This window comes from Mastomys coucha, unplaced genomic scaffold (genome assembly GCF_008632895.1).
Source record: "Mastomys coucha isolate ucsf_1 unplaced genomic scaffold, UCSF_Mcou_1 pScaffold23, whole genome shotgun sequence".
Classification (NCBI taxonomy): Eukaryota; Metazoa; Chordata; class Mammalia; order Rodentia; family Muridae; genus Mastomys; species Mastomys coucha.
The window spans coordinates 102,010,238-102,025,353 of NW_022196906.1; the positions used below are offsets into that span (position 1 = coordinate 102,010,238).

Genomic DNA, 15,116 nt, shown 5'->3' on the forward strand with positions numbered 1-15,116 from the left:
CCCCGATCCCCCAAGACAGGCTTTCTCTGTGTAGCCTTGGCTCTCCTGGAACTCACTCTGTAGACCAGGCTGGTCTTGAACTCAGAAATCTGCCTACCTCTGCCTCCCGGGTGCTGGGTTTAAAGGCTTGAGCCACAACTGCCCGCCCAGCCCCAGTTTTTGAAGCTTTTAACCCTGGAGGTTGGCCTATAGGGTGGGGTTACCTGGGTGGGATGAAGCAGTAAGTAGTTCCTAGGTCTCATAGAGTGAGTATGAAATGGGTTTCTAAGAACTGAGTAGTGAGGGAGCCGAAGGTCCTACTAGTCTGGGGAGACCGCCTAAAATGGGAGGGGTGAGGATGTCCTTGACAGATGAAGATCAAAGGCCCTAGCCTTACCTTGTACCTTTTACCCAGGACTGTGTTCATGAGTTTGTGGTAGCTGAATGAACTTAAGTGTGTTTCTGGCTCACACTTGTCTTTGGCTTGCTTCCTGGACCTGGAGACAAAGGATTCTCTGCTTTACTCGTAGGGAATGCTCTCTCTGTTTACCAATGAAGATGGAGGCATCTTAGACGACTTGATTGTGACCAATACTTCTGAGGGGCACCTGTATGTGGTATCCAACGCTGGCTGCCGGGACAAGGACTTGGCTCTCATGCAGGTACAGCGGTTGCACTTTATTCTAGGTACTTTGTGTTGTTTATAAAGAAGTTCTCAGTGCAGATAAGGGCTCAGAAAATGACTCTGGATAAAAGAAGAGTCAATAGACTGAAGAGTAGGCCCTCCCTGGCACACACCAGAGTTTGGGGATAGGGACTAGAGGAGGTGGGGAGATAAAGCTCATCCTGAAATGAGCATCCTCTGGTGAGGGGAAGGGTCTGCAATGTCCAGTCTATTGTAGGAGCTCAAGAATGGTCGCAGACACCGATGCGTTTCTGTCTTTATATTTCAGGACAAGGTCAAGGAATTCCAGAACAGGGGCCTGGATGTAGGCATGGAGGTGGTAGAGAGTGCCTTGTTAGCTCTGCAAGGTGAGAGCACCAGCCCTTGCTTATCTGGCTTTGTTTGCCTGGAGGCTATAGAGGAAGGTATGGGTGATAGCTGTACACCACAGTTCCAAAGTTAAGCATTGTTTCTCTCCTTTCACATACTGCAAGGCTGTCCATGGGCTAGGGACAAGGGCAGTTTCTGTTTGCAGAATTGGACTTGCTTGGGACCTGTTCTGCTTTCTAAATAAGGGCTGTAGTCCAGGGGGTGTTGGGTCCAACTCCCTTGGTTATTCTCTTTGGGCTAGGACCCACGGCAGCACAGGTGTTACAGGCTGGGGTGACAGATGATATGAGGAAATTGCCCTTCATGACCAGTGCTGTGATGGAGGTGTTTGGTGTGTCTGGCTGTCGCGTGACCCGCTGTGGCTACACAGGAGAGGATGGTGTTGAGGTACGTCAAGAAGTAATTATTCTTCGTGGTATCACATTCCTAGCAGGAAGATCTTAATTCAAGGTGGCTAGGTTTCCATAGTGAATTCCAGGCTAGCCAAGACTATATAGTGAGAGACTATCTCAAAGAAAACAAAGCCAAAACCAAATCAAAATCCTAAGACAAAAAAGATGTAGTTGTAAAGCTTGGATCGGATAGCACATGCCTATAATCCCAAAACCTGGGAAATAGAAACAGAATCATCAATTACAGACCAACCTTGGCTAACTGTCTCAGACAGAGGAGTAGGAGGAGTGGAAAAGGGGGATATACTGAAGCGGCAGAGAGTTCTACTCCTGCATGACCAAAAGTGATAAAAATAGTTACAGGATTCAAGACACTGCCCATCTGCTCTCTGTTCCTTGTGCAGATATCAGTTCCAGCAGAAGGGGCAGTCCACTTGGCAACTGCTCTGCTGAAAAACCCAGAGGTAAAGCTGGCAGGACTAGCAGCCCGAGATAGCCTGCGCCTGGAGGCAGGCCTCTGCCTGTATGGGAATGACATCGATGAACATACCACACCTGTGGAGGGCAGCCTCAGCTGGACACTGGGTGAGCTGGGCTAGCATTCGAGGGGTCCTGAGAGCTACAATACCCTTTAATGAAACCAGCTAGCCCATGACTAATCCCAAGGTTGTATAGGCTGGAACAAGTGACTTGCCTTGCTGCGCCTTCATCCCCTGAAGGTGCTACTGTGGCTTTGCCTGTATAATTGAGGGTCCTACCTATGGCTTCCAGAGGGTAGGTGATGGTTGGTTGACTGACTGTAATTCAGGAGAATAGAGCCCAAGAGCCCAAGTGATGCTTGATGGATTGTCACTTGGGGTCTTAGTAGTAAAGCCTTCCTGTGCTTAGGGCTTCTGTGGACTCTGGCTTACACTCGGGTGTTCTGCTCCAGGGAAGCGCCGCCGAATCACTATGGACTTCCCAGGAGCCAGAATCATTGTTCCCCAGCTGAACGGTGAGGTGCAGCGGAGGCGTGTGGGGTTGATATGCGAAGGGGCTCCAGTGAGAGCACACAGTCCTATTTTGAACACAGATGGCACTGTGATTGGTAAGTGGTCTAGGGGACACTGGCTGGCAGGTGTCCAGGATAGGGATATTGAGCTGGCAGAGTGGTACTAACCTATGGCCTATTCCTGAACAGGTACAGTGACCAGTGGCTGCCCTTCACCCAGCCTGAAGAAGAACGTGGCGATGGGTTACGTGCCACTCAAGTACAGTCGACCAGGGACACAGCTGCTGGTGGAAGTTCGGCGGAAGCAGCAAATGACGGTGGTTAGGAAAATGCCTTTTGTGCCCACGAACTACTATACTCTCAAGTGAAGATGGCCCATAGGAAAGCCCTTCCCTCCACGAGTGTTTCTCTAGAGGGCATTGCACAGCGCTTAGTCAGAATAGTGAAGCAGAACTCCCAGGGGTGGAAGCTGAATGAGGTTTGCTGGGTCTGCTTAGGGTTGGGGAGAGAATTCTATCTAGACTCTTTCCCTTACAAGCCATTCCAATTTTAGGGCCCAATTTTTAAATGACAAATTACCTTACTTAATGTCTTAGTTTAGCCACAATCCCACTAACCTTACTCAGCCTGGTGCTGGCTATGGAACAAAGGTCATCCTGCCTTTGTGTGGAGGATAACACCTGCTCCATCCACCTCACTATGGTTTCTCTCTTTTCAAAGGACTATTACTGTGGGCAGTGTGGGCTCAGGTACCTTCTCCACCTTGCCTTCCATGAATGCATACTGCTGCCCTTCCTTAGATAGAAATGACTCCTGACTCAGGGTTGGCTGAGGTTGTTCCTGTGCAAACACAGGGATGGCTAAGCAAACATGGGACTCACCCTTCCACATTCTCTAGTCAACCCAGCCTGCTGTGCAGCAAGACACGGCTGGTTTAATACTTGGGCTGACCTTGGTCAGCTGTTGTGAATAATTATACTTTACTAGCTCTTGAAAAATAAAACAAAATTTCTCTCCTCCTTACTTGCCATGGTCTCTAGCTTTCTTGTTCTTTGGTCCCCGGATTTCTGGGGTGTTTTCTTGGCCTCCAAGACAGGCTCTAAGTAAGATCTCCTTGGAAGGGGCCAGATATATGAGAACTAAAAGGAATATAGAAGTGGTCTGCTGCTGGTTTATCCCTGTAATCCTAGCACTTCTGAGTTGGAGACAAAAGTATCAGGAGTTCAGGGTCATCTTCAGCTATATATTGAATTGAAAGCCAGTTTGGAAAACATGAGACACTAACTCAGCTCCCCCAATCTCTCCTCCCAAGTCCCAAAAAACCTAATGGGGATATTGCCCCTGCTGGGAAGCCCACCACCACTGCAGGCAGCTGGCACAACAGCGTCACCCCTGTAAAGTGCTGTATGTTGGATCCTAAGGGCAATATGCCCAACCAAGATCCTTTACCAGTTGCCCATGTGTACACAACACTTGTATTGTTTGAATAACCACACGACTGATGCACTTCTGTGTTTAATATGCCACATCTTCAGTTGCTCCTGGGGTGGAATGTGAGACCTTGACTCTTGTAGTGATGTCGGTGGGTGGACATGAGACTGTGAAGAACATCTTGCCACACAGATGACATCTCTGGAGTAGGTACACGTGCATGAGGAGCTCAGTACAGTTTCACCTATAGTACACCTGCTACAAAGTCTCTGTAAGCAATGGCTGCCAGATGGCTATATGACATCTAACAGAGAGACCGTGGACACCTGAGGTAGCTAGTAGCCCAGCAGAGACAGGGAGTACAACCGTTACAGGAGACAGGTCCAAGACCACAATGCTTTTAGGAACCATAGTGCTCTGAGGAAGCAGTGTTTTCATGGGGACACTGGCCACCTACCCCCTCGGAACCTCTTCTGACCCAGAGTGAAGGGTGCAGAACTATCTGGCTTGTGGCTTACTCTTACTGATATTCCTAGAGGCTGAAACGATGCTGGTGGACTCTCAGGACTAGACCCTTGCCAGGATGGGAATAAGGCAGCAGGCACAATGAAATCATTGCACTAACTACTTAGTACCTCCCTACGAGGGGGCAAGTACAGATCAAAAGAGCCTGTGGTTACTTAAGCAATGGAGAAGCTAGTCAATCCCAGGGGCTCTTAGTGAGATGTCTCTTAGGAATTCAACATGTCCTCAAAAAGAACAGAGAAATAAGTGAGTTGGGAAATGATACCTTCCCCTGTCTGCCTGAGATCTGGAAGATTCTAGCTGGGCCAGGTTTGGTGCCCTAGTCCAGGCCAGGATTAGCTGGCTTTTCGGCCTACAAAGCAAAGCCAAGGAAATTAGAGCCTATGGGAGAACGGGCTCTCTTTCTAAATCTCAGAACTGGCCAACCTCAAGATTCCTCTTAGAAGGACAAATTTCTCTAGGGTCACATCCCCAAGGGGATGAATAAGTCAGGAAAAAGCCAAGCTGAGAAAGGGACTACTGGCCTCCCCAACCATAATGTTTCTAAGCCATGACCCTTGACAAGAAGTCTTTCCCTTTGTTAGAGACAAACTTCACCTGCCCAGTACCTGAAGCTGTTGGAGGCAAGGCTGAGGGCAGTGGAGGCTCACCCTGGAAGCTTCATGGTACTCCAGTCCCCCAACCCCAAACCCTCTGCAGTTGTCCAAGGGGGTCTGGACAGCAGCAACATATAGCATAGAAGCCAGCAGACCCAGCGATATCTCTGGAGACACTTCTGCTGCTGCCTTCCCTTATTCTCTGTGAGTTTTGAGAGCTTCATTTGCTGCCATTTCCCTGAAAGTAATGGAGAGAAGCAAGGTTATTTCACCGATAGCAGAATAGTCCCTGACATTGCCCCTTCTTGGCTAAGCTGGGCTCAGTACAGCTTATAGTAGAATCTAGACTTCTTTACTGATCTCTCATAGTCCTTGCTGGGTCTACCATTTTCCTACCTTATGGTGCTTAGCTAAGGCAGTGGCAACCTTCCTAATCCATGTCTTGCTTTCACTCTTGAAGCCCTTTGTCTACGTGCCATAAGAAGAAGCTTATAAAGGCAAATTAGATCAGGCTACTGTCTTGCTGAATCAGCCCCTCAATTGTTCCATGGTCTCCTTCTGCCCTTGTGCTCAAAGTTCACCATCACAGCCTGATCTAGCCTCCTAAAGTTACATTTTCCCTTGCTACTGGGTCTTGTTTTATCTATTTTTTTTTCTTTTTTTCTTTTTAAATCTCTCATTACAGATGATTGTGAGCCACCATGTGGTTGCTGGGACTTGAACTCATGACCTTTGGAAGAACAGTCAGTGCTTTTAACCACTGAGCCATCTCACCAGCCCCTCTATTTTTTTTCTTATCCTGTATACTGTGGTGCTTTCCCTCTTTGGTCTCAGCTTAGGTGTTATGGGGGGAGTGCACTCCCCCAGCTCCTTTGCATTGGTACATATTTCTCTTATAAATCTCTCTCTCTCTCTCTCTCTCTCTCTTCAAGACAGGGTTTCTCTGTGTAGCCCTGGCTATCCTGGAACTCACTCTGTAGACCAGGCTGGCCTCAAACTCAGAAATCCACCTGCCTCTGCCTCCCAAGTACTGGGATTAAAGGTGTCAGACACCACTGCCAGGCTCTTATGAATCTCTTGCTTTCCCTGTGAGCAGAGTCTGAGTTGTCCTTGTTTTCAGGCATACTGTGACCTCTGCCATCTGGTAGAAGCTTGGAGATTAGCTGAATGAAATGTCCTGATAAGTAAGCTGTTGTTTTTTAGAGATTAGGAGGCTGACTTGATGAGGTCGTAGGCTAAGAATAGAGACTATTAGGCTGGGGGTTAGAGCTCCAGTGGTACAGTACTTGCCTAGAATAGATGTTCTTGCTTTCCTAATGAAAGACTTCCCAACCAAGGGATTTGTTTCCAATAGACCTCCCAATCATCTTTCTGAAATTATGGTAACACCACCATCCATCCCCACTGAATATGCTGATGAGAGGCTCTAAAGACACTGGGAACCCCCAACTGGAATCCTGAGCTCTACCTTTAGACTTGGAGGATTCTTGCAAAGGCCACTAAGCTGATGCACTCACATCCTGAGAGTTCTCTTCCCTGCTACCAGCACTCGAGTGTTCTCTGCCTGTTAAGCGTGGGATTGAGATAGACAGAGATTTACTCACCATGAAGAGAAATGTGTGGAGCCATCAGGTGTGGATCCATTCTGGCCACCCAGACCTGGAGGCAGGAACACACCCAGAGCTGCAGGAGGCCTTTGCCCAGGTCAGGTCAGGGGCCACTAGTATAGTTTAATAGAGATTGAGGCTGGGATAGTAGGGACTAGTGGTATTGTCCAGTAAGGGTTTTGAGAAACAGTTAACAACGTGATGATGGACATAAAGGGCTTCTGGTGTAAAATGATATGGGGCTGTAAGTCTGGGTACAGTGAGGCTCCTGGGGGACCAGTGGTAGTCTATGTGGACACAGGAGAACCCAATGGTACAGTATGGTGGTGGTAGGGGCAGCCGGGCCAAGGAGGTTCGTAGGGAGCCTCACCTGGACGGTGATACAACCCGGTCACTGTGTTCCCGTAGAACCCCCAGGCCAGCTGGATGCCCAGGAGACTTAACACCAACCACAGCAGGAGCAGCTTGAAGAGAGTCACCCGCATGTCTTGTGTCTCCCACTCCCGCAGAAACTCGCTGCCTAAGGTGCCCAGCGCTCCGAACACCGTGGCGGGCAAAGCTTGCAGAAATTGCCCGGCCCAAGGCTCCGCCATGACTAGCCAGCGCCCCACCGGGTGTACTGTCACCGTAGTCTTTAGTGCGCAAGCGTATGGTCTTCCGGGGTTAGGCCTGTCAGTGCGCACGCGTAATATAAGGCAAGAAAGATCGACTTCGCTTGCGCGAAGTGTTGGCAGTTTGGGGAGGGGTTTTAAAACCGCGCAGGCGCACCCAGCCCCACCCTGCTTGCTTAAAGGATGAGTGATTCGGTGAGTATAAAATAGCAACTCGGTCTTTTATAGCCCCGGAGTTCCCGTGATGCTCCACGCGACTGCCAGGATTGGTTAAGCGTCTCGCTTGCAGGGCGTGGACGCGTTCCGGAGCAATCGTGGCTGCACTGAGAGTGTGCGCGCGTGCTCGGGGCCGCGACTGGCGCCAGCTCGAGCCCGCAGGGCGCTCGGGGGCGCGCACGTCGCTCCCCGCCCTCCCGCCACCGCCCGCCCTCGTTCGCTCGCGCTCCCCGCCCGCCGCCCGCGGTCCTCCGTCGGTTCTCTCCGTAGCCCGCCGTCTCCCGCGGAGCTGCTCGTCCTTGTCTCGGAGCTCGCGGACTCGCGGACAGGCGTCCTCCGCACGAAGAGGCCGGACTCGGAGTCGTCGCCTCGAGGTGAGCAGGAGCATTCCCTCCGGCCGCCTCGGCTCCGGGCCCGGCGGGCCGGCTGATCGGCGGGCACTTTTCCGGCCTCCGGCCCGTCGCCCGGCCGCGGCCGCGCCCCACCTGCTGCTCTCGGCCCGCAGCCCCTCGCCCCGGCCCCTGACCTGGGGCCCCGCGCCCGAGGCGGCGGCCCCGCCCGCGCAGTCCCCGGAAGCGCGCCCCGCCGCCTCCAGTCCCCCTTCCCCCGCCCGCCCGGCCGGGCCTGCTGGAGCCCTAGCCGCCCGCCCTCCCCGTCGCTTCCTCTCAGGGCTGCGCCGGGCTGGGCGGGGGCTCCCGGTCCGCCCGCGGCCGCGCTGGGGAAGCCTGCCACTGCGAAGCGCGTGTGGCTGTCGGGAGTTGAAATAGGCACGAAACTGTTTCACAACTCCATTTTTTGCCTTTTCCATTGAACGTGGGTCATTAATCACCGTTTTATGTCGGGTGAAGACCGTCAGGCTTTGGGTGGATTTTCTGTTTTGAGTGCCGTATTATTTGAGATTGTGTAAGTAAAAGATTGTTTTGAAATCTTAGCGGTTATGACTGTATGGGGGAAGGTATTTTCCAGTTGAAAAAAAAAAACAGTTTGGCGAGGTTGCATTAAAATAGATGCATTTCTTCTTAAAGTTATTACTTCAATTAAGAATCACTGATGGGTTCCCCTTTCAGGTCCGTTTCGTAAAATTGCATGTTTGGCTCCCAAGTTGATTTTTTTTTTTTTTAAAGTTAATGTTTAGTAGCTGATAGTGGAAAATTTGACACCATTTTTCTTTTTTTTTTCTTTTCCCAGAATTGGTTCTACTTGCATTTTCTAATAGTCCTCACTAAATTTTGACCTATTGGTTAATTATTTGGTTCTGTCTTCTGAAATTCTTTTGAAATAAATGCTTATTGCATGTTATATATATAACATAACATATGTATAATATAGAATACATGTATGATATACATGTATTATATACATGTGGAATGTTTTTTCACCTTTCATTGCCTAGTTTGAGCATTTGACACAAGTATTATTTAACTAAGAATACAAGACTAGGTCTTAATACTGAAGACTCCACGTTGTTTGGAGGATTTCTCTGGAACAGTAACGTTTCTTAGAGACATAAACTATATGGACCTTGTTTTTTTTCTATTTTATTTTCCTCTTTGGTGTTCGAAATTGAACTCAAGGCTTGGGGTATAGTGAACAGGTGCTGTATCACTGAGCTTCATTCCAGCCCTAGAACTAACTTTGGATCAAAGTCTAGTGCTCAACTTACATAGCTTCTACTCAAATCTAGTGGAACAGGAGAGTAGGAACAGATCCACTCTACTGGTTTTTTTTTTTTCCTTATAGATGTAGTATTTTAGACTGGGGAAAAAAAACCAACCCAAACTTTAGGATTTACAAACCAATTCCATTTGTAGGTGTGGGAACTGAGCTTAGGGGACATTTTTCTTCTTTGTGTGTATGTGTCTGTCTGTCTGTCTTCTTCTTACTTGAGAAAGGCTTACTACTCTGCAGAGAGAGCAGTGGGTGTGATAATAACAGAAGAACCACTGATCCAAGACTTTAAAAAATGGACACTGGGTCTGACCTGAGACCTGGAACTTAATTTGCAGACAAAGTGGCCTCTAATTTTCACATGCTCCTAGTCGTGCTTCCTGGACAGTGCAGGGATCACTGGGTATGTGCACCCTTCCTGCCGAGACTTAAAATGTTGGAAGGTCAGACATCTAGTTAGACTACAACTATTTGTTTCTGTTATTCTTCATGACTGTCATTTAAAATCAGGGGTTCCAGGTTACTTTAGGTTCTTTATCTTGCTGATTATGCATATTTGGGAAAAAAGTTTCATGTTTTTGTAAATAGTGTCTTTTTGGCTAGGCCTTGCCTTTGAGTGTGTTAGTTTTCTTAAGGTCTTAATATCCCCAAAGCTTCCCGGGTTTTGTGAGTTTACTGTTAGCAAAGACAACATAATAAGGTCCAGCTAGAATGTTTTCAGGAGTATAGGACCTTTGACTCAGTGGCATTGGTGAGACTCTGCATGCATCAAGTGAACCATGGTCTGTATGGACTTCATAGTCCCCACACTTTCTCTGTTTGCCGTTAACTCCTTTTAAAAGTCCATCTTGCTCTGTTAGGGGTGTAAGTTATCAGGAGAGTAAAAACAGCTCTTCAGGGGCTTTTTAGTCCATGGGGTGGAGCTGAAGCAATAAGAAGACTTGAGTAATAAAAGCCAAACGAGTCTGTTTTGGTTTTTCAAGACAGGGTTTCTCTGTGTAGCCCATGCTGGCCTCGAACTCAGAAATCCGCCCGCCTCTACCTCCCAAGTGCTGGGATTAAAGGTATGTGCCACCACTGCCGGGCCAAACTAGTCTTTTGACTTGTCCTTAAAGAGCCAAAAGATCAGTTAACTTCATTGAAAGACTAATTTAAGATCAGTGGGTTTTTTGTTTGTTTTTAAAGATTTATTTATGTGTATGAGTACACTGTAGCTATATAGATGGTCATGAGCTATCGTGTGTGTGGCTGCTGGGAATTGAACTCGGGACCCCGCTCGCTCCGGCGTGATCAGTGGGTTTTTATAGACAATATACTTAGTTCTATTGTATCATAGCTACTAGCAATGATGACAGATTGTGCATAAATGTTGATTTTAAAATTCGGAAGTTGAGGTGACAAACCTGTAATGAAATATTCCAGGTGGTAGGAGGATTGCAGATTTGAGACCAGCTTAGGCTATATAACAAAATCCTGCCTCAAAAAAAGTTCCTCTTAATTTTCCTATCCACTGGAACTCAATTGTTACACCAAAACATTAATAATGTATGTTACTTATCTGTCTTGGTACTGGGAATTAAACCTAACTTTGATTGGTACCTATACTATTTAGCCTCTCTATATCTTAACTGATTGATTACTTTTCAGCCTGAGGCTTTAGCTAGGAGTATTGCATCTGCTAAGCAAGGGCTTTGCTACTGAAGTACGTCCTGAACCCAGATTTTACATTTGAGATAGTCTTATTACATTGTCAGGGTATGATCATGAACACATCTGCAGCCTACCCTGGTCTTTCAGCCTTCCTCAGTCTCCCCAGCAACTGGGTTTACAGGCCTATGCTATGAGGCCCAACTGTAACCAAGTTGTATTTATTTCTTTTTGAGACGTTTACACTTTAGGTGAGGCTAGCTTGAAAACTTACATTGCGGCTCAGATTGGGGCTCAGATTGATTGTGAGCTTGCAGCAGTTCACCTTAGCTTGGCTTCTCGCTCCTGAGCCATCGTACCAAGCTTATAATATTTAAGTATGCATCTTACTTACTGTTAGTGTTTTGGTGACCTTAGATATTTGTGACAATAAGTTTTGAAAGTAATTTGAAGTTAATTATTGTAAAATCCCTATTTTGGGTGACTTCTTGTTTGATTTCTGAGACAAGCTCTGTCTGGCTTGGAGCTTTGTAGTCCAGGCTGACCTCACAAGTGAGGCGATCCTGCTTCAGTCTCTAGTGCAGGAAATACAGGTGTGAGCCACCCTCCTGGACTCATTTTTATCCTGTGGTGCTGTGGTATTTTAAGTGAAGGTTTGTATATTCATAATTATGCAGACCATGTGACTGAAAACAAGCTAAGCAGTAAAGCTGCTTATTATTATTGGTGTTTGCGCTGTCAAATGAATCTGAACGTACTTAAAATTTTTCTTCTGACTGTGCCTTTTTAATTCTAAGTGATGGAAGTATGAAATACAGGATCTGTAAGTTGTGACTAAACTTTGGGTCATACCAAACTGAACTTGATTTGGGGAAAGGAGTTGAGATGTCTTGAGGAAAGTTTTTGGTAATAGAGCTAGGTTGAGCTTAAATTCATTGCAATTGTTTGCTCCCATTTCCCAAGTGTGATACTACTAGCATCTCATATCACCCCACCCCACCCCCACCCCTGGCTTGGGGGGGCGGTAGAGGAAATATATTTAGGTTTATTTATGATAGAATCTTAAATTTCAAATGCAGATAGGAGAACAAGCAGCTAATGAAAGAGTGGGAGGTAAAATGGGTTTAGAGAGTTGGGTAGAGGCCAGATCGTATAGTATGCTTAGGATATGAGGAATTCTTTGGGCTTGTTCTTTTTGGGTGTTTTTTGTTTTGTTTGCTTGTTTTATTCTTTTGGAGTTTTCATTTTATTTCTCAGCTAGCCTTGTCTGTCTGGAAACTTGTCCTGTAGACCAGACTGGCTTCTAACTCACAGAGATCCACTTGCCTCGCCTCCCAAGTACTGGGATTAGAAGACTGTGGCACCATGCCTGTTAGGTTTGTTCTTTTTATTTGGAGTCCTCACACTGTAGCTTATGCTGGCCTAGGACTCACTGGGTAGGTAGGCTGGCCTCTTAACTCCAGGCAGTCCTTGTCTTAGCTCCTGAGTGTTAGAGTTATAGGCATGAGCCACCCAGCCTTGCCTGGCTTTGGTTGTTCTGAGGTAGGATGCCTATCAGGTGTTATATTTGTTGTCTTGTTTTGAAGTTGAGGAATAATATGATCTGAAATTTTTTTTTTTTTTTTTTGAGAGACAGGGTCTTCTGGAACTTGGGCTGACCTAAGACTAGCTATATAGCCAAGAATGACCTTGATCCTCCTGCCTCTACTTCCCTGGTTCAGGCATTACAGGTGTGAGTGTAACAATTCTTGGCTTTTTGTGTTGCCTCCCCATCATCAGTAGCTCCAGTTCTAGGATATCTGACACCTTTTGGCTTCCTTGGGCACCAAGCATGCAAGTGGTCCACAGGTAAACGCGTAGGCAAAATGTCTATTTATACACATTAAAACAACATCAAAACTCTTACTAACTTGACTGGTTTTACTGCGTGCCTGTGATTCCAGATTTCAGAATGGCAAAGGCAGGAGGATTGTTCCAAGTTTGAGGCCAGCATCAGCTAGATATAGAAAAAAACAAAGCCAGCAGAAAAAAGCCCAACAAGTGATCCAGACTTGTTGCACACCTATAATCCTAGCTCTTGGGAAGTGATGGCAGAGAAGGGTCAGGATTTCAAGTCAGAGAAGGGTCAGGATTTCAAGTCCGAGGCTACAAGAGCCATTTCTCTTGTCCCCAAGTCTTTGTGTGTATCTGTATAAATTTATGTTGTACATATGTGTGAGCATTCTTGTGGAGTCGATATTGACATTGGGTGCCTTTCTTCATTCCTTTCCACCTTTTTTGGGGGGAGGGGGTTGAGACAGGGTTTCTCTGTGTAGCCTTGGCTGTCCTGGAACTCACTTTGTAGACCAGGCTGGCCTCGAACTCAGAAATCTGCCTGCCTTTGCCTCCGAAGTGCTGGGATTAAAGGCATGTGCCACCACCACCCGGCTCCACCTTATTTTTTTTAAACACTAAACATGCAGCTCATGATTGAGCTAGACAGGCTGGCCAGGAAGTTTCAAGGATCCTCCTGAGTCCCTCTTTCTAGTGCTGAGGTTACAGATGTCCTGATGCCACCATGCCCAATTTTACAAGTGTGGTACAGATCCGAACTCGGGTTCTCAAGCTTACAAGACTTTACTAAATGAGCTATCACCAGTCTAAGCTTTATTTTTGTTTTGTTTTATTTCTAAGCCATCAATTTACAAACAGCTGCTTTCCTGATTTTAATTTCTTCGTTAAGCCTGCATTAAGAAGGGAGGCAGAGTCAGTCGGATTTCTGAGTTCGAGGCCAGCCTGGTCTATAGAGTTAGGTCCAGGACAGCCAGGGTTATACAGAGAATCCTGTCTCAAAAAAAAAAAAAAAAAAAAAGGAAATAATAGGGCTTGTCTGGCCTGTCCTGGAGAAAAGTCCATTGTGGGAAACCAGGGGAGGAACTCAAAACGAGGCAGGAACCTAGAGCAGGAGATGATGCAGAGGCTATGGAGGAGTGCTGCTTACTGACTTGCTGGGCCTGCTCTCTTATGAAACTCAGGACTACCAGCCCAGAGCTGTACTGTACTTTTCCTCATCGATAAATGTCCAGGCTTACCTGTAGCTGAATCTTTTGGGAGCATTTTCTCAAAGTCTTCCTGCTCTTTGATCACTCTAGATTGTGTATTATGCATGAGGCCCTGAATTGGACTTTAGCACCTCAGTATTAACAAATCAAACTTTAAAAAAGAGAAATGCTATTTGATAAAATGTTAAGTAAGATCACTGTAAAAGTCTTCTAACTTTAGGTGATTAGAGATTTCTATAATGGGGGACTAGAGAGATGATCAGTGGTTAAGAGCACATACTATTCTTGCAGTGGACCTGGGTTCAGTTTCCAGCACCTACATGGTAGTTCACAAACATTCATAACTCCAATTCAAGGAGATTTGATGCTCTCTTTTAACCTCCAAGGGCAACAAACACACATGTAATGCCCGTATATAATTTCAGGAAAAACACTAGTATACATAAAAAAGGCAATAAAGATTTGTATCAGAGAGCCAACAAGATGGCTCGGTAAGGTAAAGATATCTGTACCACCAAGCCTGACCCCTGAAGTTCCATCCCTAGGACCCACATGTTGGAATTTAAAAGAATCAATTCCTATATTCCATCCTCTGACTTCTATATGAGCACTATAGCATTTGCTTCTGCACATGTGCATGTGTATATGTGTGCACATACACAAATGAATAAATGGGGCAGTGTGTGTGTATGTGTGTGTATAAAATTTTGGAGTCAAATATGGTGGTTCACTCCTTTAATTCTAAAACTTGGGAGGCAAAGGAATCTAAGTTCAAGACTTTTCTTGTATATGTATTGAGTTCCTAGGCCAACCAAGGCTATGAGAGACCTTGTTTCCAAAAGAAAAAAAAGGAAAAGCATAGCTTTCAGGCTGGTTGAGATATCTCAGCAAGTAAAGGCACTTGTTACATGAGCCTGACGATCTGTGTTTGATTCCTGAGACCCATGTGATACAAGGAGGGAACAGACTTCCCCAAGTTGTCCTCTGACTCCTCTCACCTCACAAAATAATAAGTAAATGTAAAGTTTTTTCTTTCTTTCTTTTTTTAGATTTATTTATTTTATGGATACGTGTACACACTGTAGCTGTACAGATGTGAGCCTTCATATGGTTGTTGGGAATTGACTTTTTAGGACCTTGCTCTGGCCCAAACATTTGTTTATTATAAATAAGTACACTGTAGCTGTCTTCAGACAAACCAGAAGAGGGTGTCAGATCTCATTATGGGTGGTTGTGACCACTATATGTGGTTGCTGGGATTTGAACTCAGGACTTTTGGGAGAGCAGTCGGTGCTCTTACCCGCTGAGCTATCTCACCAGCCCCGTAAAGTTTTTTCTTTTTCTTTTTTTTTTTTTTT

At 46.4% G+C, this 15,116-nt stretch overlaps 3 protein-coding genes across 7 annotated transcripts in view; 2 read left to right on the plus strand and 1 right to left on the minus strand.

The window, feature by feature from the left end:
- Amt (aminomethyltransferase) overlaps window positions 1-3,439 on the plus strand; it is a 5,375-nt gene extending 1,936 nt beyond the window's left edge. For both annotated transcript variants that reach the window (XM_031346395.1, XM_031346396.1), the window contains exons 4-9: window positions 510-641; window positions 933-1,011; window positions 1,275-1,420; window positions 1,830-2,010; window positions 2,357-2,512; window positions 2,606-3,439. In XM_031346395.1, coding sequence (XP_031202255.1) covers window positions 510-641; window positions 933-1,011; window positions 1,275-1,420; window positions 1,830-2,010; window positions 2,357-2,512; window positions 2,606-2,784 — 873 coding nt within the window. In that variant the 3' untranslated portion in view covers window positions 2,785-3,439. The remainder of the gene's footprint in view (window positions 1-509; window positions 642-932; window positions 1,012-1,274; window positions 1,421-1,829; window positions 2,011-2,356; window positions 2,513-2,605) is intronic.
- A 479-nt stretch (window positions 3,440-3,918) lies between these two features.
- On the minus strand, window positions 3,919-7,377 carry Tcta (T cell leukemia translocation altered). Of its 4 annotated transcripts, none has more exons than XM_031346403.1 (3): window positions 6,946-7,377; window positions 6,573-6,627; window positions 3,919-5,206 (listed from the first exon to the last, which is right to left on the minus strand). In XM_031346403.1, exons 1-3 carry the CDS (start codon window positions 7,166-7,168, stop codon window positions 5,164-5,166), a joined length of 321 nt encoding a protein of 106 aa, XP_031202263.1. In that variant the 5' UTR covers window positions 7,169-7,377; the 3' UTR covers window positions 3,919-5,163. The 4 variants fall into 4 exon arrangements, with proteins under 4 accessions (XP_031202263.1, XP_031202262.1, XP_031202264.1 ...); XM_031346402.1 differs by lacking the exon at window positions 6,573-6,627 and having other exon boundaries at window positions 3,919-4,048; window positions 4,981-5,206; window positions 6,946-7,375; XM_031346404.1 differs by lacking the exon at window positions 6,573-6,627 and adding an exon at window positions 6,437-6,532 and having other exon boundaries at window positions 6,946-7,375.
- Window positions 7,378-7,583: 206 nt separating this feature from the next.
- Window positions 7,584-15,116, plus strand: part of Rhoa (ras homolog family member A) — a 25,312-nt gene continuing 17,779 nt past the window's right edge. Inside the window, exon 1 of the mRNA XM_031346400.1 lies at window positions 7,584-7,776. The gene's annotated coding sequence lies outside the window, so the exon portion shown is untranslated. The remainder of the gene's footprint in view (window positions 7,777-15,116) is intronic.